This window comes from Triturus cristatus, chromosome 6, assembly GCF_964204655.1.
Source record: "Triturus cristatus chromosome 6, aTriCri1.1, whole genome shotgun sequence".
NCBI classification, from domain to species: domain Eukaryota; kingdom Metazoa; phylum Chordata; class Amphibia; order Caudata; family Salamandridae; genus Triturus; species Triturus cristatus.
The window spans coordinates 1,788,628,890-1,788,651,125 of record NC_140589.1 but is presented as its reverse complement, the minus strand read 5'-3'; the positions used below and the strand labels follow the sequence as shown (position 1 = coordinate 1,788,651,125).

Below are 22,236 nucleotides of genomic sequence, written 5' to 3'. Positions count from 1 at the left end.
TTGTATCAGTTATGACTGCATGTCTCTTCTGGAGTCCACAGTCTGCCACGGATTACTCTGATACTACATGGAGGCGAATCCAATGCTGCATTACGGGTAATGCTTAGGATGTTTTTAATGAAGTCAAGTGGAATAAACATCTTGTAACCCAATTACCTTAATGTTTATTTAATGACCGCATTCTCTGTAAAAAGAATCCTCCTGGGCAGCTGGATTTGCTGCACGTGGCATTACCTATTGAAGATGCACCTCCTAGAAGCTTCTTGTGTAATTTGCAAGCAAACACCGTAAAACAAATAGGAGAGAGGTTTTCAGTACTACAAACAACCCCGCAGTTTACCGGGCTTCTTGGCTGAGTGCTATATTTAGGGGCATATTAACAAGGGACGACGATAAATATCGCAAAGCGCGCTTAGCACTTGCATATTTATCGCCGGCTATCTCTGGAATTTATCGCCCGGTTAGCGCATTATCAACAACGCGCATCGCCGAGGCGATAAAAATTCCAGACATAGTGTGGATATCGCCGTTTTCCATAGTGGAAAATGGCGATAACTTAGATGATAGGGCCTGTGGTCTTAGCCACAGAATCCACCCCCCATGTTAAGTATGCCTTAGTCAGGAATTTAACGGACGTTAAATTCCTGCGTTAAGGCATACTTAACACGATTTAAATAATCGCTACACTTCCTTGTTAATATCGTGAAGCTGCCTTCGCGATATTTTCCCTGGTTGGTTTCACAGCCACGCCTACTTTGCATCTCATTAGCGATGGAAAGTTAGGCGTGCTAGAAACGGGCGCAAAGACAGCAAAACACGCAATAGCATGTCTTTGTTGATAAGGCGATAAAATTATTGCTGCTTTTCGGCCGAAAACGGCCGCAAAAGTGGCGATAATTTTATAGCGCCGCCTTGTTAATATACCCCTTAGAGTTGGGTGGACAGAGGCTCCATCACAAACATGGCAGATGCTCCCAGACCCTGGGACAGGAGCCTCTCTGGACTTCAGGCTCACCAAATCACCCTACTCCTTAGTCATCGTATTTAAGGTAACACTCCAAAAAATTATATCAAAGAGATAAGTCGAATGAGGCATTCCTCAACAAAATATTTCCACCGAGAAAATCGACGTGAAAATACATCTCCCACCCTTAAGACCTTGAAAAAGGCAAGTAATTATATATTATCTACTGGCGGTCGCCAGTAGATAGTTATAGTTAGGACCGAGTTCCCATAGGAAATCTGAAAATTCTATTTTGAATAACTTTGGCGCCGGTTGACTTATCTTCGTGAAATTTTCAAAACTAATGGGGCGTTCTGCTCAGCTCCTACCCTGAAAGTCTCGGGGTGATTCGTCAAGCGGGGGCTGAGAAAAAAGGGGGGTCCCAAAACGCGTTTTCCCCATGCATTTTCCCATAGGAAGTTTAGTCGAAGGTACAGCCCGAACGGCTGAACAGAATTACATGAAATTTGGCAAAGAGGTAGTGCTCAGGTCAGGCATGGGCCTTTTGCATATATGGTGTCAATCTGTTCAGTAGTTCCTGAGAAAATTGCAGTTAAAAGTACATAAATATCTATATGCGCGCACGGTGCGCGCACGGTGCGCGCACCAAATGTCCGCGAGCGTAATTCTGATTGGTGGTTAGATGTCAGTCAACATTCCAATCGGTCGACATCAGGAAGTGTTGGACGCCATTTTGTGTGTGACAGGGAAAAAGAAAGGTGGAGAACATGAAAAGGGGGCAGGGTAGAGAGTTCCTGACCCCCTAGCCTTTGTCAAGGGGTCCCTGAAGGACCCCGAAGGGTGAAAAAACATTTAATTTTTTTCAAAAAATCACGGGGTGCGCGCACGGTCGGTCGAAATCTGTGACTTCATCTGCAGTGGATTGCGGTCGCGCAAGTTATTGTTAGCTGAACTAACTATAACGGGGGAATTTCAATGGTTTTGTACGAGTGAAATGTCCAGCTAACTATAACATGTGTGAAACCTATGGTTTTTCCAGTGAATTTGCAAGGTTTTTTAAATGCTAATTCCTAACTATAACGTGTGTGAAACCTATGGTTTTTTCAGTGAATATATATATATATATATACACCCACAATTAAATGTGTTGGCCAAAACAATCAAGGAAACCAATGCAATCGTACAGACACTAACAAAAATAAGCACATACAGCAACAATCATCATTGCCCAAAGAGATAATAATTTAAACTTCCTCTATAACTGAGGGGAACAGCAAAGAACAAAGGCACCGCATAAAGAGAAAAAAAAAAGGCAAAGTGAGATCCATTTCATTTTTGCGGTTGAGTTTCATCAGTGATGGGCATGCCGCTCTTCCGATCATGTTGGAACTATGTATAGCACTTGAAACCATAAAACATGATATTTTATCAACCAGACTTAACTACTCTGGTGAAAATGACTCTGCCACAACCAGCTCGTTTACATATTTTTAACAGGAAGAACACAGCACTATAATATGGGCTCATTTTCTAGAAAAGCTGATGTTGCCTGCAGAGAATCACACAGCCACTCTCTCATCTGTTATTAAACATCTACTTCGTCCACGTAGCTAATATCAATAAGGCCTAGTGGGTGAAGCAGACCAAGATTTGAAAAATCTACAGACTGACTCTTGTAAAGGTAAGGGGTGGGAATGGGTAAGGGCTAGTAATTAATGTTTAGTTTTAAGGGATGGGTTGGAATACAGGATAGGAAGGAGTTTTTAGAGTTGAGGGATGGATAAGGTAAAGGGGATTATAAGGGGTTTTTAGGTTTGAGTGATGGTAGAGGTAAGGGGTAATGAGGGGTTTTATATATAAGGATGGGTAAGGGTAGGTGGTAAGGGTGTTTTGGGGTTTGGAGGTGGGAAGAGACATTTAGAAAACAAACACACAGATACATGTATATATACAATTACCATGTGGTAAAGGTGTGCATGGTAACATCTGATGTTCCGACGGTAGCCACAGATGGAGAGCAGACTTGACTACGGGAGAATCAACTCAAAGTCCACCATCAATGACAACTCCAGGGCAGAGGCAGCTCCTCCGTTGGAGCGAAGGAGGGTCACCCCACTTAAAATCCCCTCCAAAGCCCAAGAGATGAAAAACAAATGGCAGTTCATTACCATTTTATTTTTCATCCCCCATCCCAAGCCGAGCGTCAGGATGGGGGTGGGCCACTGCTGACTGACAGCAGCAGGGAGGAGGGTGGGCTGTCTACTGCACTGTTTAAAGTGCACATGTCTTTTTGGCCGTCCATCTTCTGGCGGTCAGCCACATATGCACACTTTAAACCTCTCAACCCAGCTGTCTTAAGACAAGAAGGGTTGAGAGTACGTGAAGGCCTCCAGTGCGCTGTGGAGCACCGAGTGAGGCTGCTCCCTCCAATCATGCTGCATATGAGCAGCACCAGGATTGTGCAAGGGAGTTCCAGCATCCAGTTGCTGCAAAGAAGAGCTCCAGAGCGAGGATGTTGCGTTAAGTAAGGTTTCTTTTTTTATTTTATTTTTTATAATATTTTGTGTGCGCGCACCATGTAGATGCCAGCCGCCACTGCTCCTAGGATATTAGTGTCCGCAACTATTTCTTCTCAAAAGGAGCTGAAATGAGAGAGAAAACCCCCTCTGCCTGCTCCACCAAAGGCAGCCAAAAGCAGTTTCCTTAGTCTTAGTGTTCTCCTGAGCTCAAAAAAGGAAATTTGTAATGTTCTCTTATTGGAGGAATGTGGGCATCTGGGATAAAGTCTGTAGATGGAACTCACAAAGTTCTCTATAGGTTTGGACCGCCACTCAAATTGCCTGCACAAGCCACTTATTCTTAAATGCATGTGGAAAAAGTTCTCCCAGCTCCTCCCCAGACAGTTACATTGAATCCTGCAAATCACAAGTGGCAACAGAAAGGAACCCTATCTGCAACTCCATGATGTCTAGGTGCCCTTTACAATCCTCCTTGGATTTCAGAAGGGCTGCCACTGCCTGACAGTCCATAAGTAAGGATGTATTCGCATAATAAATGCTGGTGTGCAGGTCAGCCAACAGGGGGTGAAACTCACACACAGAGGAAGGCCAAGTTTGCCCTCAGCTAAAGAATGCAGCTTGGTGGGAAATATCAGTAAAATATACTTTTCATGATCCTTCCATTACTGGAAAGAAGTTTCCTAATTTTCTTGTTAACTGGATGCCAGGGAAGTTTTCTGCCTCTATTGTAGGTGGTATGATGCTGCTTAGATGAGGGCTTTCTGTGCTCCATCACTGCAGCTACTGGATAACAACCAGCTAGAAGCCACTGGACCATTTAAACTAGATGTCAACCAAGAGCCCTAATTGGTTTTGGTAATCCTTGAGGCCGGCAACCAGGCAGAAGAGGAAAAAAAAGGGGGGTGAGTGGGGTGAAGGGTCAAACACAACCCTTCCTCTCACAAATACCAGCACCAAATCGGGGCAGCAGACTCTGTCAACTGCTGCCACCAAGCCAGGCACAGATGAGGAAGCACTCACCTGTCTCGGATCCATAATGTTGCTGGATGCACAATCCCACAATGGCCAAACCACAGCTACAGGAGCAAAGCATGAGAAATGAAACCATTGGGGTACGCAGGCGCAGCCCCACATGCACACATGTCCCACACAGTTGCAAAAGTGAACAGCAGCACCCGGGTGCTAAGAGAGGAGTCCATCGCTTAGGAAGCATTAGCGCTGAGAGCAAGAACTGGCCCAATGCAGGTTCCATCCCTAGGACCTAGCCCAGGAGCATAGTACCAAATCCCAGAAGAAGAAACTGAGCAACGACCCGTGGCACTCTCAGCACTAAGACTCATACTGCAGATGAAAGAGTAGACACTGTAGAATGTCATCCCATGACACCTCACCGAGCCCCCTGCCTCAATGAAGCAGGAACCACCTGCCTACCCAGCTCCCCGAGTAGAATTCAAGCTTGGATGGCAAACACCCATTTCAAACTAAACCCACTGAAAACATAGTGTCATCTCATCCCTCCAAAGAAAGCTAACTCTCCGATCCAAGAGTGGATGGAACTTCTCCCGGACACGGAGGGCTGCCCCTCCACCACTCAGAATCCCAAATCTCTAGGATTCACCATCAACAGATATCTTAACCTCCAGAGCCATATCTCCTCCTTGGCTAAGAGTGCCCGGTCCCAGCTAACACTGGGGATCAGGAACCGCATCCCAGCACAAGACCTTAAATCTGTTGTCCAGGGGCTCGCGCTCTCCAGAATTTAAGATGGAATTGCACTCCTTTCAGGCATTCCCAAAGTCCACCTCGGACCACTCAGAGCAGTCCTAAATGCAACAGCATGCGTAACAGGACACAATCAATTCGATCACATCACCCCCATTCTAATCTCCCTTCAGTAACTTTCCTTAGAAGCGGGGGCTCCATTTAAAATTACCTGAATCACTCATAAAGCCTCATCTTTACCTTTCTGCCTTTCCGAGAAACTGAAAATTTCAGGCGCAGACTGAGATTAAAAAACACTCAATTGTTCCTCCTTGCACCCCTCTCCTTCAAGCAGGAGCGGTGCAGGAACCAATCCTACCCCAGAAGCGCCACAAGAATCTGGAACTCCCTCCCGCCGAGCTCTGCTGAACCACATCCAAACTCCTCTCTTTGAACAGCACCCCTCGTTCATTAATTCGACACAACTGGAGATCACTCGAAACACCTTGGTTCGAAAAATGGCTGATGAAAATGAAACGTACGAAGCTTTTTGAAGAAGCTTATGCTAAGCGAGTGGGGGCAACTACGAAATTTGCTCGGATTTGGAAATATTTTCTTGACTGCTGAATAGATGATGAACTTTGTTGTATATGTTTCTCATTTTTTTTTCTTTTTTTTGGTGCTGTTTAATTATAATATAATCAAAGTAGGGAAAAAGAAGAGGCTGTGATCCAATCGGCTTCCAGCTAGTCATATATAATCAAAGGGGATGGATCACTTGTTACTGGCACCAGGGTTCAGGTGGCTGTGTCCGATATAGGTAAAAAACCCTCAATCACGTAGAATTATGTGTGGGCGGTATATCTTGGTTCTCCGCCTTTAGATACGTGATAGCATCATCATTGGGTTAGTTCCATGCATCCTCCAACCTGGAGGGAACCACTGAATTTTCCAGTAGTGATCAGGGAAAAAAATGATAAAATAAAAAAGTGAGAAGTGCTCAAGTGGAGTGAGTAGTTAAAATAGAATATTCCTCATGCTTCCTATAAAAAAGCCTTTATTCTGATAGGAGCCGGGGAAACATTAAAAAGTTCAAGTTGCAGCTAGGACGTGTTATGAGTCCTCTGCGGTATTAAAAGTAGTGAACGGTCGACATGTTTCAGCTCTTGTAATGCCCATGGGGGGTCAGGGAGCTTTCTTCAGGACCACAGGTGAAAGGTGTGAATTGAAGATTTTTCAATTTCATGTAGAAGTTCCAATGCCAAATCTGATGGACTTCGTCAGGGGTAGTACCTATATACAGATAAAATCAGGGAAGATAGGGGCAAAAGGGAAAGTGGATATGAGCGTCCTTAGTAATACCAAGGGGAAAAAAAGGGCCATGGGAGCTGCAAAGGTAGTGTTATTTGAAATATACATAAGCAACTATAATTGGCAAATCTTTATATACTTGGTATACATTTTTATCTGCAAGTGAAGTTTCGAACCATCGCTCTTACTAGGAGAGCCTTAAAAACACAATACCCTATGAAAATAACGATATAGTAAGACATACAAGTATTTATTCATGAAGCGGGGGTGGTACAGACTACATGGTATTTGATGTTAGTAATTACGTGCTTGTCAGCAAAGAGACTCTAAATGCATTAAAACCGGGGCGATACTGTCCGTGTTTGTCTAAGGTTGCGGCTATTGATTCTCACACGTGTAGCTAAGTGGCGACAGTTGCAACATTTAAGCATGCTTAATGAGGAATCATTTCTAATTTAAGCGATAAGTTAGACTACCGAAAAAGAAAATACCTGATGTTTTCACAGTACGGGCTCCGTACGTAGATACAGGCAGCGTTATTACTGTGCAAATGAAGATAAGAAATAACGAGCATTACGGGAGGAGAAATAACAGAATAACGTTACGTGTCTTCATAATTGCGTTGAAGTATCGGGCTCCGTACCGCATATGTCAGCTACGACTTGTGCTGACTCTGGTTTCCTGTGTGTACGTGGAAGCCAGGGGTGTGTCTTAAATAGCAAATCTGTGGAAGTAGAAAAGGGGACTACTGCGGGCCGTGTCAGTGTCTGAAAAAACTTTATACAGTGAGGTAAATGGACAGAACATGCCGTAGTTGATCTAGATGTTAAAGCAGCCGTTTAATTTGTTGTCTATTGTAGAAAGCAGAAGGACTGAGTTTCCCCTGATGGGAGGAAAAGCCCGTTTTTCATAAATACAGTTGAAAAAGGAAAAAAAGGAAAAAAGGAAAAAACGTCAGCGTAATAAATGTGGGACGTATAGTCTTTTTATAATGACATACTTAGCCAAGGAATATCGTCATTTAATCCCTTAATGTTAGTTTTGAGGCGATGAACCCATCTTTGTTCTTTTTGGAAGAGTAGTTTCTCTGCATTGGGTGTTTTGGATACAAGTGTTTCAAGAATTACCCATCTCAGTTCATTGACAGTGTGTGGATGTTCAATGTAGTGTGTACTCAGTTTGGTGGTTCCTCGTCCGCATTTAACATTGCTTCGGTGCTCACATATTCTCTGTTTGATCTTGCGACAAGTCATTCCAATGTACCTCCGAGCACACGGGCAAGTTATCATGTAAATGACGTGTGTCGTGTTACAATTGGTATGCTGTTTCATCGTCCAGGTCAAATTAGGTGATAAAATGATAGTTTTGGTAGTTTCTGTCAAAGGACAGACAGAACAATTGCCGCATGGGAAGTGGCCTGTGACTGGGGGTAGGGACCACAAAGTATTTTGACTTGGATTTGATTTGACAGCTGGTGGACGTGTGTGTACCAGGATGTCTTTGTAGTTCCTGGTTGGTCTATTAGCAAACATGGGTTTGGGCCAGGTCAGGTTGCCAGATGTGACGATGCACCAATTTTTGTTGATGATTTTTTTAACTGAGTTTGTTACAGTACTGTAGGTGGTGACACAGGTCAATTTCTCAGTAGTTGTGGCTTGCGGTGTTAATTCCAGGAGGCTTTCTCTTGGCTGGTTTCGAGCCCTCTTCTGGCATTTTCTGATTATTGTTGCAGGGTAGTTTCTTTTCTTGAGTTTGTTCTTAAGGTCTTGTGCTTGCAGCTTGTACTCACTGAGTTCACTACAGTTCCTTTTAAGTCGAAGGAATTGGCTGTAAGGCAGGTTTTCTCGTAGTGGACGCGGGTGAAAACTATTGAAAGAAAGCAAGCTGTTCTTGGCCGTTGTTTTAAAAAAGGTCTTCGTCTTGATGGTGTCATTTTCAACGTAAATGGTTAGATCTAGGAAGTCCAAGTGGTCCTTATCTGCCTCATAGGTAAACTTCAGGCAGGGGTCTTGAGTATTCATCCAGTCGTGGAATTCTTGTAAGTCAGTTTTAGTACCCTCCCAGAGCATAATGACATCATCTATATACCTTTTCCAAAACTGGATTTTTGGAAGGAAGGGGTTAGTGTCATTTAATATGAAGGTGTTCTCAAAATTGCTGACATAGAGGCCTGCCACGCTTGGAGCAAAGGTACTCCCCATGGAAGTACCGTGGCATTGTTGGTAGAGAGTACCTTCGTACTCGAAGAAGTTGTCAGTCAAGGCCAATCTGCAGCATTCTAAGACAAAGTGTCTAGGCGTATGGTATAGCCAATCTTGTTGGAACAGTAAATCTTCCAGAGTGTTAAGGGTTGCTTGTTGTGGTAGGCTCGTATAGAGGCTTTCTATATCGAGTCCTACTAGCAGCATTGTTTCACTAGAGAAACTCTTGTCTCTTAGGAAATTGAGAAGATCACGTGTATCTTTGAGATAGGTGGGTGTACGTTGGACCATAGGTTTTAAGAATTGGTCTGCAAACTGGGAGAGAGGTTCCAAAACTGAACCAATCCCAGATACTATGGGACGACCAGGTGGGGGTCTTCTTGCTTTGTGCACTTTCGGAAGAGAGTAGAAGTATGGTGTTCGTGGGAGGGTGGTACGTAAAAACGAGGCTTCGTTCTTTGATATCCAACTATTTGTCTCAGCTTCTTCAACCATAAGGTTGATAGTTCGTTGTAATCTAGGTGTAGGATCTTCTGGTATTATTTTGTAAAATTTATCATCAGATAGTAACTCTTGACATTGTGCGTGGTAGCCTTCTTTATTGAGAATAACAATGCCTCCGCCTTTGTCGGCGGGATTGATGATGATGTTTGGGTGTGTTTTTAGTTCATCCAGGGCTTTTTTCTCTTTGTTTGTGGTGTTCATAAAAGGTTTTTTCACTGTCTCACCAAGTTGGTTGATTTCCTTCATGACTGCTTGTTCAAACGCTTGGATCTCAATAGGAACTTGATGGGGCGCTGGACAGAAGGTCGACTTGGATCTCAGAGAGGTGTCTCCTCTGTTGGTATTATCCTCTCTATCTTGGAAGAATGCTTTCAATTTCAATGTTCTGCAAAAATGGGCAACTTAACTTTGTAGTTTGAAGATGTCCAGTGGTGGAGTGGGTACGAAGCCTAGACCTTTGTTAAGTACAGATTCTTGTTCTGCTGTAAGAAGAGTATCAGAGATGTTGAAGATTAATGTGTTGTGCTTGTGCTCGGTTTGTCTTTGTTCTGGTTGGACATGCTCCTGGTTAGTATTTGCCTTTCTTGGTCTAACCAGGTCACGCCTCTCCTCCTTCCTCTCTGGTTGGATCGGCCTCTCCCTAAAAAAGACGGTTGTTGTTGAGGGAAGGGTCCCATATAGGGACCTAATGGAGGCGGTGCTGCTTGGTAAGGATTCATCCATCCTTGGTAATTTTGAACCTAATTAACCAAAATTTGTATCTTTTAATCAATTTCGTTGTATTTTATACATTTTGTTAGATTCCCGATAGCTCTGCTCAATAAAAAAAAAATTAAAAAGTCCTGCGCTAAACCTATCCTATCTCCTCACGCCCCCTCCAGAGGGTTCCCAACCTGAACCCCCACAAACTACTGATGTTCCTCACGTGGTGCTGCGCCGCCTGCATACCACTGCTATGTTTTGTAATGAGTATGTGTGGCAACTCCTGCGATCACTCCACCTTTAATATACATGTATATTTCTATTTGTCATTGATATGCTCTGACTTTATTGTGATAGGCTCTGATGTCTCCGGGCATGCCCGCACTGCAAAAAGGACAAAAATAAATACATAAATATATAAGTAAAGAACCAGGAAAGAGATCTGTAAACTGGATCGGTAGCAAAGCATAAACAAGAGCCACAGTGTCATTGAAGATGAAACAAGCAGACGGGCTGTGACCATGACCACAATTTATTGAGCCTATGGTTTGAGAGGGGCCTGCTGGGGAAAATAGGGGGCTGGGTTGAATTATGGCTTAGTCACGTGGTACCTGTGTGAGTTGCACTCAACTCAATTAAGTAAGAGGCGCAACAAGGAAGAGTTAAAAATGCTGGGGCTTATTTATGGGCCCTTGCGTCACTTTTGCACCGCCGGTGCGTCACTTTTTGTGGCGCACCAGCAGAGTAAAAAATGTGCCATGTTGTGTCATATTTACAAAGTGACGCATCTAGGTAAACCCCAGCGCCACATTATACCTGCGCCAGGTATAATGTATGCAGGGTGGGCGTTCCTGCGCAAGTAAGCCTCATAGAAGTGACGCCGTGAAATCTATGAGATTTCACTGCGTCACTTCTAGGATGCAACTGCATCAATATCTTTCGCCTGCCTCACAGCAGGCGTAAGACTGACACAGGCACATTTGAAATGGGACTTGCCCATGTGAAATGACCCATTGATGGAGTTGCGTCACTTTCGTGACACACTACAGCAATGCGTCATTTTTGCGCCTACAGATACGTCAGAAATACTGACGTATGTGTAACTCCTTGTGACATGATGTGTCATACTGTAAATACGACGCATCCAGCATGTCGCAAGGAGGGCGCAATGAAAAGTGAAGCATCGCTGTTTTCACGCAGCGATGCGTCACTCTACATAAATGAGGCCCGTAGTTGGTCAGACAGCTAGAACCCCGGATTTGCACATATGGTACCCTACAGTTTTTCTAACAGAACCCTGTTGTATTTCCATGATCGGTGGAAAGAGGGATACAGTGAATTTCGTTTAGGTAATCAGGGGTTTCTCCTTTGTGTATTTACAATTTGTAGAAAAAAAACTTACCTCTGCATGTATCTATTTATAGTGTCATGTTCAGTATTAAAATGTTCACAATACGCATTTTGAACAGTTAAACAGCTTTGATTTCAGTGCAGCCTGTCTAAGGGGAGTGCAGGTCTGTGACTGCAGCAGTTTGCTGAAAGCATCTTTGCATATGTGGGTTTTTATGTCTTTCATTAACTCGGGATAGTCCAGTTAACCTTTTAAACCATCCATTCCATCTGGAAACCATTCCAAGGATGAGGGCTCAGGCCTTTAATGGTTTTCCTCGGTGTTTATTCATCTGGGTTTGGTTGGATGTAGTTGTGATGCATTGTAAGGTCTCAAGCTCCTCGTGGGGAGGTATTGTGTAGGCTGTTTTACAGATATATATGGCATTTTAATGGGTTGTCCTGTGGATTATGCAAAACCCCACGAACTTGCTGTCGAGGAAGCTGATGAAGGCCGCCAGGTTCAAGCCGGATGCTTCACATCTCTGTGGTTGAGACACATTGCAGCCTCTGATTTTGAATTCTTTGAAGTTCCTGGATTTTAGGTATTGAGAAGCTAGCATTAATGATATTGTAGTAACCAACCATGTGGGAACCAAGAGCTTTGTCAGTCTGGTGAGATGGTCGGAATGTAGTTGACAGAAAATGTTTCACAGCATAGTTATTTGTAGGATTACGGTTTTTTACCAATGAGTTTATAAGTGGAACAGAGGAGATTTCACTGCCACAGCTGAATTCAAGAGTCTTTGCTTTGATTGTCAGCTTTGTAAATTGTCCCAGCGCACAGACCTTGTGAAAGGCAGGGACTGATTAGGGTTATGCCTCATTCCTTGATGTGAGTCTCTCCTGCGTGCCCCATGAGACAAAGTAAGTCTCCAGGGGGTAATCACATCATGTTCAGGAAACCATTGGGGGCTACCCTGTCAAAATAAGCACTAACAGTAATAGTCAAATAAATTAAGCATGGTGGGACTATATGAAAACACATGTAGTGTGATTTGACCCTTGCAGACAAAAACACCGGGGGTTCTTATGGTTTTAGAAAAAGGCAGTCTTTTCGGTTATATGTGCTGTTATGTGGTAGGGAAGAAGCCACATCTGATCCGTGTATTGCCAGTAGGTGGCAGTATAGAACTTCCTAAAACTCCACATACCACATGTTTACTTCTCTTGTGGATTCGCTGTATATGTTCTTGCAAACAGATACGTCAGTGTAGAAGAAGTCTGTCCATATCATATCCAGGGTAAAGGCAAAGACGCAGTTTGCACAAGAAGGCCCCGCCCTGCGAAGTGCAAAAGGTGTCTTGTGCCCAGCAGCAAGGGGGCATCACTGGGGGTTCGTGCAAATACCCATAGGTTTTTACAGAAAGCCTGATCTACTAAGATATTCAGAAGCGGCTTTGTCTCAAAACTAAGGGGCATATTAGCAAGGCGAGGCAATAGAATTATCGTCGCTTTTGCGGCCGTTTTCGGCCGAAAAGCGGTGATAATTTTATCGCCTAATTAGCAAACTCACGCTAACGCGTGAAAACTTGCGTTAGCATAGGAATTCCTAACGCCCAGCTTAGTATCTCTAATGAGATGCAAAGTGGGCGTTCCTGACCTGACATGACAGGAGAAATGTCGCTTTCATTTCTCCTATCATCAAGCCCCACGCTATGAAGCATAGTGGCAAGAAAAGTAGCGATAACCCCTGTTATCGCTACTTTCCTTACGCCTGCTTCAGGACTGACTTAGCCATGATATCCTATGGAGGGTGGATATCATGGCTAAGTTTGTGAGTCCCTATCAGCAAGCTAACGCCACATTGCGTGAGATTATCGCTGGGTTTCCAGCGATAATCTCACGTTAGGCAGTTAGCGTGAGGATTTTTATCGCTTTTGAGATAAGCGTTGCTAATAGCACGCTATCTCAGCGATAAAAATCCACGTTAGCCGGCGATAATTATCCTCGCGCTAAGTGCGCTTAGCGATAATTATCGCCGGTTGTTGCTGATATGCCCCTAACTCTTTCTGGAAGGGGAAGTAAAGAAGGTGAAATGTGTTAATCTTTCAAATGAAGAAAAGAGACCAGTGCATTGCATATGTGCTGCAGGGCACAGAGCACATCCAAAGGTTGCTTGGGCGAAGGGATTTGTCCTGGGATGGTATGCTTCCTTTACAAATCAATTGCTAGGCAGCATACACTCAACTCTGCAACATGTTGTGAGGCTAGATTTACTAACATTTTGTGTGATACAAGCCAGCACAAAATATATTTCCATGCTAAAAATAACACAAAGCTGCGCAAAGCCCTGTTTTGCGCTACTTAGCACCATGGGCGTTCCGTTGCAACCACAAAACCGCAAAAAATTATGTACCACAAAATTGAGACAAGTTTTTGTGTAAAAAAAATAGTGCCTTTTTCATTTTTCCTTTCTTTTCTGACTTTGCATGTGTGCTGCTCTGTACAGCACACATGCAAAAAAGGAAACATTTTATAAGTTGTCTAAGGAAAGTATTTTGGACTGGAAAGGCATTCTTCCAGTATAAAACCTATGCTAGACTCACGCAGACACCCTTGCACTTTGGCGAAAAGGTGTGTGCATGGCGCTCGATGGCAAAAATCTGTGCCGAAGCTAGGGAGAAGGGATGAGAGAGCCATACCTCTGTAGATATGGTGCTCTTCTGCCCTCTCCTTCTTATGCAACGCAGTGCAGCATTTTTGGCTGCTGCGTTGCGTGCGTATTTGATAAATCGGGACCTGTATGTCGCACAGGGCAGCCTGTTTGTGCACCCGCGTGGGGATTACACCAGCGTCAGCCCAATCTCTGTAGATATTGTGCAGCGCTGCGTTTCCTCTCTAGCGCAACGCGACACAGTAAATTTGGATGCTGCGCTGCACTGCTGATAATTAGTTAATCAGGAAAGAGAAGTGTATAACACATCTGCAGTATAGAGTGGATGAAATGGCCAGCTGCCGTGCCAAATGGCAAGATTACTCACGGAGTCTGTCACCCCCCAGTGCCAGGAACATTAGAGCCTGCCGATCTATGCGGTTGGAAGTTAGTTAATACCATTTACAGGTTATCAGAGCCCTTAGAAAAGCTCTTAGGTGATTATCCTGTAATTGGCAGAATGATGGAAACTGTATCCCGGACAAAAGCGATTGGTGCTCAGGATTCCAATGATGATAGGATAACAGCAAGATCTGCGCCGGGGTCAAGAGGTTAACTACCTTGCAGCATGGAGCGCGTGAGAGCCTCCCTTCTGATGAAGGGGATTCTGCACTTCTGGATCTGGTTATTCTGTGCAGGGCATCAGTTACCTTTTTTTGGATGATGTGTTTTTTAAAGCGTGACCCAGGCACGAAAGTATCCATTAGCCCAATAAATTGTATGGCTGGATTGTGGGGTTCAGATTTACAGAATAAACTGCAACAAGTCACTCTGTGCTGTAATTAGAACGTGTCACGTGTCGATGATGTCTCGGTCTCACATAAGCTAAAAATGCTTTCTTTACACGATGTTGCATGGCTCACCTTTGTGCCATGCTGCAAAGGCTATCAAGGGCTATCTTTGTATGAGACACACCCAACTGCAAACCTGTATGTGCACTCAACCGCTCATGGGTGAATCTAGGATGTCTACAGTTTTACAGAAATGTATTTAGAATGGAAACCTCCAAAGATTTTCTACATGTATTTAAAAAAAGAATTTGAAGCTAGGCTTTCATGCCAAGCCACGTTGCACTATTTGGGTTAGCGCTAGCTTATCTGGCTTTCTGTGGACCCCTCGAGATGTTTGCGCTGTTCCCCCTCTCCTACGCCCACTTTGCATAGATCATCAGGTGTTTTGCACATGCTGTTCAGGTGTTCACTTTCAATGTAAAACTCCTTCTGTGAGCGAAGGTAGGTTCCCTCCTTCCTCCCCCTCGTTTCCGATCCTTCACTTCCATTCCATTCCCTTCCCCCCACCCGTCCTCTTCTCTTCTCTTCTCCTCTCCTCTCTTTTCCTTTACTTTCCTTTTCTTCCCATACCATCCCCACTCCCCTGCCTCTCCTCTCCTCTCCTCTCCTCTCCCCCTCCCTTTCCCTCGTCTTCTCCTTCCCCTCCCCTTCCTCTCCTTTCCTTCCCTTCCCTTCATTCCCCTTCCCTTCACTCCCCTTCCCTTCACTCCCCCTCCCCCTCCTATCCTCCCCTTCCCCTCCCCTCCCCTTCCCTTTCCTTCCCTCCCTTTCCCCTTCCTTTTTTCCTTACTTGCCTTCTCTTTCCCTCCTCTCCCCCTCCCCCTCTCCTCCCCTTTCTTTTCCTTCCCTTCCTTCCTTTCCTTCCCTTCTCTTTACTCCTCTCCCCTTCCCCTTCCCTTCCTTTCCTTACTCCCTCTCTCACTTCCCTTCCCCTCCCGTCTTTTCCCTTCCCTCCCCTTCCCTTCCCTCTCCCCTTCCTCTTCCCTTTCCCTTATGCAAAAGGCATATAATGTGTGATTATAAAAGAAGGCCCAAAAAAAGCAGGAATTTTCCAAAAAGCTCCGTCAGTGAAAGAGAGAGGGGTTATAAAGGAATGGGAGAAGGGCTTGTCTGAACTTTTTTTTCCCCAGTGCAGAGTTTGGTTCCCAGACGGACTCTGGCCATCACTCAAAGTCAGATAAGCCAATAGCTGAGGGGGGCTGATCCTGTGCCCCATGTTGTGTGCAGTGGTAGGCAGGAAAAAAAGTGAATGACAAGTGAACAGACTAATGGATGAAAAGAGTTGACAAAAGCCCCTATGTGCATGTACTGTATATTTTTCTTCTTCAAAAGAATAGTGTGGTGAGAAAGCTAACACTGTCTCAAAGGCGAGATACATAAGATACATAAGAGGTAACTTCAGTTCAGTTCAAAATCTTTATTTCGATGGTTAAAAAATCATCATAAAAAGTACATATTAAAAAAACAACAACATATACAATTATACATATCATCAATATAAAAATAACCATCAGCCGAACTGTTACAATTCATATAGGTACGAATAGTGAATTAGTCTCTAGTGTTCCTTAATCTCACTGCAGCTTTCAAAAAGCTTATCACTGAACATAAAGTGTACATATCGCTTGCTTTTTGGAGAAACAACAAGGCTACCTTTGCATGTCGAAATTTTCCACGTTTTAAAATATCAATTAAAAACATTTGTCTGGGTAAACGGTAAAATGGACACAATAATACAAAATGAATGGTGTCCTGCGGAGACAAGTTGTCGCAGCCGCAGGCACCCTTCTGCTCAATAGTTGCAGTAAAACCCGAAGGATAAGATGAAATATTATGCAACAAATTGAGCCTAAAACGACACATTAAAAATCTATCCTGTTGTTTATGCAACAGGAATAGATATGGTTCCATGCCCCCTGTCTCCTTAACTAGACAATGCGCTACCACTGAGCGTTTTAATGTGAGTGCTTTAGTCTCCCTGAGGGCTTCCATTTTATCCACCAACAATCTTTTAATTTGTGTTTTACTATTTCTTGAAATTAGAGCAGGGGTGCTGAAGAGTGTGTGCTGGCCTACAGATTCTAGGGTTACTTTAACATATTTAAGCCATGGGATTGACATTCCTTTGTCTCTTTGTAAGCAGTCATTAAGAATTTCCTTGCTTAGTTCAGCGTCCGGGTTTGCCCAGATGCTGAGCCAAGCCAAAGCTGGTTTAGTTTTGACCAAATCAGCAATGTATGGGATACCAAGTTCAGAGTGTGCGATTTCAGCTGGTATCGTGTGTGGGATCTTCAGTATTCTGCGAATAAATTTATCTTCTTCCATTTGCAGATATTTAACATCCCTGAAGCCCCACACAAGAGGTAACTTAAATTGAGTAGAGGGAACATTAAGGGCATGAGAGAGGAGACAGAGTGATGAGGATGGAAGGGCAGTGGTTCTGAGGGTTTTTAGAGCAGAATTTAGATGTAATTGTGGAAGCATAGCTGAAGGAGTATGTCATAGTATTGTTGGAGAATTAGAGAGTACAGAGGTGCTTGTCATTCAACATGAGATTCCAGTTGTGTAATGAAGCCGTGGAAATAGGATTATTTGCGAGCAAGTAGGACACTCACAGGGTCCTCATAGTTTTTTTGTACCTATCTAGAAAGTCTTAGGTCTTTTTATTTCTCCATCTGAGAAGTACTTTGCACATTTGTGTCTAAAGGGACCATAAAGATGGAATTATTCAAATTTGGGGCGCGACAGTGCTTGACGTGATAGGGGGTAGTGCAAGTTAAAGGGTGAATGCAGGCTGTCTCTGAAAGGTCACGTGGGACTGATTCAGAGAAAGAATACATCTTTATCGACTTGTTGCTAGTACTCAGTGTGCTTATTCCTACCAATGATCATGTTCATTTGGGCAGTAAAATTCTCAAATTTGCATCACAAGAGTGCAAAGTGTTTTTGGGGATTTACTTTCCAGCACAAATCCTGATTTATGTTGGAAAGTAGCCCTTCAGTAATGCAAAGTCAAGGGGCGTTCCATGGCAGTACGTGGATTGTTCCCAAGCAGCCATTCATGGATGTTGATGCAAGACCACATCTACTGAAGAAAGCTGATGAGTTTGCATCAAAAATGAACACCTTCTCAAGGCAAGCATAAGACCCAGCTTTGCACATGTACTGCACAGCACACATACAGAGTGGAAAAGTGTTAAACTATGTCTAAGCAAAGTATTTTCACTGGAAGGGTTCCTTTACAGTACTAACCCGACACTTGGCATCACACACACCCTTGCACTATGGTGCGCAGAGGATTTAGCTGTTGTGTTCATTCAGGATAGATCACAGCTGTGCACTAGCCGCGCTAGTGTAATACATCATGCATCAGAAATAAGGCATTTGTATAATCTACACATAACAGATTTGTGATTATCAACTAATTTCCCATCACCCATCAGTACAGGAAAGCCTCTGTGCAGTGTCCGGTGCATCTCTAAGAGTCTCAAGTTGCCGCAACATATTGTGGTTTTATAATCAGAGCAGTAATTATCAAAGCTTAGAAAATATTGACGTGGCTTTTGAGTAAATGTGGTATCATTCACAAATAGATGAGCCCAAACAGTGAATAAGCCTGAAATAACCATATTTTAGCAGATATGCCCACTTAATTATATAGAACAAACTCATGATTACTAAGGCCGAAAGTTGGGACTTCTGGTGTACTTTAGAAATCTTAAATTTTGCTTCTTTTCTCATGGAACTTTAAAAATGTACTAAAAAGAGGCACTTACTTGCCAGAAGATTTATGACCCTGTCTGCAACATCAATATATTTGAAAAATGCATTCCCCAGAGCAGGAATATTGAGTTTTTACCTGGTCCTGCTTACTAAGCCTTTAGAGTATCTCCTGTAAGTTTTCAATATTGAAAATTATTTCTAATATTATGTTCGGAAACAGATTTAGACCATGTGGTGGCTGTCATTTGCCTCATAATCAGTCTTGCCAGCAAATAAATATACCTAGACGCAGCCAGAACCAAAAAAATATTGGACGAGGGGAAAAAAAGGGTTCAAAGACAGGTTTTGCTAAAGTAAAACCAAAAGGGAGATAGTATATCTCAAATGCAGCTCACTTGATGCATTGTTGGTGAAGACAAGTGTTTGAAACTATTGTGGAGCTATGATTTCCTCTAACAGAGGCTTGGAGTGTGTCCCAAATGACACCAAGATCAGCTGTGGAAGAGAAGATTAGAGATGTTCTTCAATCTACTTGCTTTTTCTGACCCTGTGCAAAAAACATAACAGTATATGGTGAAATAGTCGTGGAACATGCCAACCTCATACCTGATCCAGAGCAGGAACTCCAGTAAATAGTACCCGACTGCGCTATCCCAAAACCAGCTGGAACTGGACGCTGGAGGCTGCAGCACAAGCAAAGGAGTCAAGATATTTAAAAATGGTGAATAATCAATTACTATTTCTCCCCTTCTGAGATGGGAGTGCAATTGTCATCTACCTCCCGCCACCTTAGTAGTGTGATCATTGTGAAAGTTTCCTAACAACACAAACCAGTGCAAGAATTAGAAGTAATTATGTAATATCTTTGTTGTAAATAACGAAGTGGCTAATATTAATTGATGCAAGTGAGTATGTAGATATGACACAATTCAATGTGTGGAAAATTCAATAACATGGCTGGTACAGACTGTACTATACACACATTTATTGAACAAATGTTTTAAGACAACCAGCTTGATTACAAACACTGATAATCACTGCAGCATCTGATTATATTTCATTATATTTTTTTAGCTGCCAAAAAGTGGTTGCTACTGTACACACGTCAGCATATTTTAAAAATACCACAACTTACTTGAGAATGATTATCCAATACCAAGATTAAGGCATTACGAAATTATGAATTGTGAACTATGGGGCTTCCCAATTTAAACAATTGTAATTGTACTTGGTCTCTCATTCACATTTTACCACCTTGTCTAAATGCGGGAGCAGTCAGATTTTTTTTTAAAGTGAGTACGGCATGGGTCAGAGCTAAGATTAAGGCAGGACCTTAACTTGGGCATTTCAGGTCTTTTGGGGGCTTGTGTTATATCCATTATTAAAACCTGTAAACAAAAAACCCCATTAAGTTTAGGTTGTGACTGGGACACATATATTAGATATGGGTAGCGGGCTGATTCAAAACACAGAAGTCTAAATCAAATGAACCAGGAAGACCCCTTCCAGGATTATTATTAGTGCTTGTGTTGATATCCCTCACCAGCACATAGCTATATCTCAAGCCAATGCTGACACTTGCCAGCTGCAGGGAAGTGGGCAGCAGAATCTGGCCAGCCAGATCCAGATCTTTTTGGGCAGAGGTTCAGGAGCGCACTAACCTCATCAGACCCATTTCTTGTCTCTTGGGAGCATTCAGACACTGCTTCGTTTTGCATGGCTGGCTAGGCCAGACCTGCACTTCTCAGTTCCTCCTCTCACCAACAGACACCCATGGAGAATTGGGACCTGCAGACATTTTAACTCTTGCAAATCTGGTAGTGTGGTTAATGGGGTTTAATTTGTTTTCCAGTATTGCAAAGATGTGACTGCAAAATTTACCCATAAATTAGTATTTTCTCTTTGCTCAGGAAAACAAAAAGGAGTCCAGATGTGCCCAAAGCATTCTTATGTCAGGGAGAACGCCTTTAACAAATGCCATAGCCATTTATGCAAAGTGAGACGTGAGAGGTGCTGGGTTGGGCAAGATTGTGAATTAGAGACCAAAGCAGGAGACCTCACTTGAGTTCATTAAAGGGAGAGCTTTCTGCAAACCCAAATTCCTTTGTGCCTTCGCTTACCATGATAGTCAATTAAAAACCCAGCACAATAGCAGCGATTTGAAAGGACGTGTAAATGATTTGGATTAGGAGGCTATGGGGCACATTATGCCAATATGGGTGTGTTGTCACCTTTCAGCTGTGTTGATCCACCTTTGCATGTCACTGAGATCCATGTAGACACTAAAAAAGCATTGAAAGCACCAAGAACCTTGCTGCTGATGCATAATAGTGTGGCAGCAAGAGTATATTTATAATCCATTCCAGCGCCATGTGTGACAATCTATATATTATAAATGTAAATTGTCTTTGTAGAGAATGAAAGTGAAACCAGAGTACTTTTCAGGCTGACGCCCTAAACATTTCACAGAAATGTATGAAGGACATGACTTTTGCACTTCTTAAAGTTGCAAATGTAACCCTATTACCTTATGGTCTAAAACAATGTTATAGGAAAATTCCCTGACAAAAAAGTAGGTTTTACTGAGTCTTTCTCCAACAATCAACCTGCTTTTCCTTCAACTTTTGTCAGCGTTGCAAACTTCACAAAGTTCACAAACCCTATGAAAGTTTATCAAAAATGTTGCAAAGCTTGCAGTTTTGAACAAGCACACAATCCTGAATCCCTAATGCAGAAACATGTCGCTTCACACATGTTGATGGGTTTCAGGCTCAAGGGATCTCCACAATCCTTCATTTGCAATGGCGGAAATGTTGTGTAGATGTGAGTATAAATACCACAATTCACAAACCATATGCCTTCGTAGATGGTTGTGTGCCACAAGGCAATCGAACTGTGCAGTCAGTAAAGACACTCTTAACCATCCACATGCATTCTGTTTCCTGAGAGGCTACTTCTAGGAGTGGGCAAAACTAGAATTCCCAGATGACATTTCTGAAAATGACAAACTTCGCAAAGTTGAGAATGTTGCCACTTTTGAAACAATATCATCTGCAGGTGAAAGTTCCTATTAGACAATGTGTCAACAATTAAAGTTATTTCTCAGTCCTTTTTATGAAGACTTTTCACCTAACACCATTAATAATCATTGACCAATTTTGTAAATTAAGCAAAACGTTTTTAAAAAACTCCAAAAGTTCAACTTTATCAAACTGACACGTCAGTAGACAAAATCAAGATTAATCCACTTTTTTCATGCTTATCGTTTTTTATTTGCCTGAGCTAGAAAAAAAGTTAGTCCAGATCTAGAAATGATTCGGTGATTTATGATTTATCCTACCTTATCCGTGAGATCTTGATAGAGGACGCAGACGTGTTCAGTGTGCGGAAACCAGAGGAACCGGAAGTATTCTGAGGCATGTAAATGGGTGTCAAGATTATCAAGAACCTGTGAACAGAATAAGGGTTTTTGGGTTACCACAGTCATTTCATATCTCAGTTATTCATTTGATATAATTGCAGTGATATCCATCCCCAGGTTAAACTTCTATCCATTGACTGTCCATGCTGGTATCTCAATTTGATAAAAACACCACAGGAGGAAAAAATCTATGTTTTCTATCTGAAATATGCATTCCATGTGTATGTTAAGGATATGATTCTGTAGTAAAAGACATAAAACACCTCCAGTTCACAGACTTACATAAAAATAAAGGTTTGATAGTGAATGTCTCTGATGTGGGATCATTGATATAAAGTTGTCCAAACATAAGGA

The 22,236-nt window shown here is 42.9% G+C and overlaps 1 protein-coding gene across 2 annotated transcripts in view; it reads right to left on the bottom strand.

Annotated features, from left to right (window-relative positions):
- The window catches only part of LOC146822006 (L-gulonolactone oxidase-like), a 761,975-nt gene that overhangs the window by 163,021 nt on the left and 576,718 nt on the right, over positions 1–22,236 (bottom strand). For both annotated transcript variants that reach the window (XM_085613112.1, XM_085613111.1), the window contains exons 7-8: positions 21,802–21,909; positions 19,068–19,144 (exon numbers count right to left, since the gene is read on the bottom strand). In XM_085613112.1, the coding sequence (XP_085469238.1) occupies positions 19,068–19,144; positions 21,802–21,909 (185 nt within the window). The remainder of the gene's footprint in view (positions 1–19,067; positions 19,145–21,801; positions 21,910–22,236) is intronic.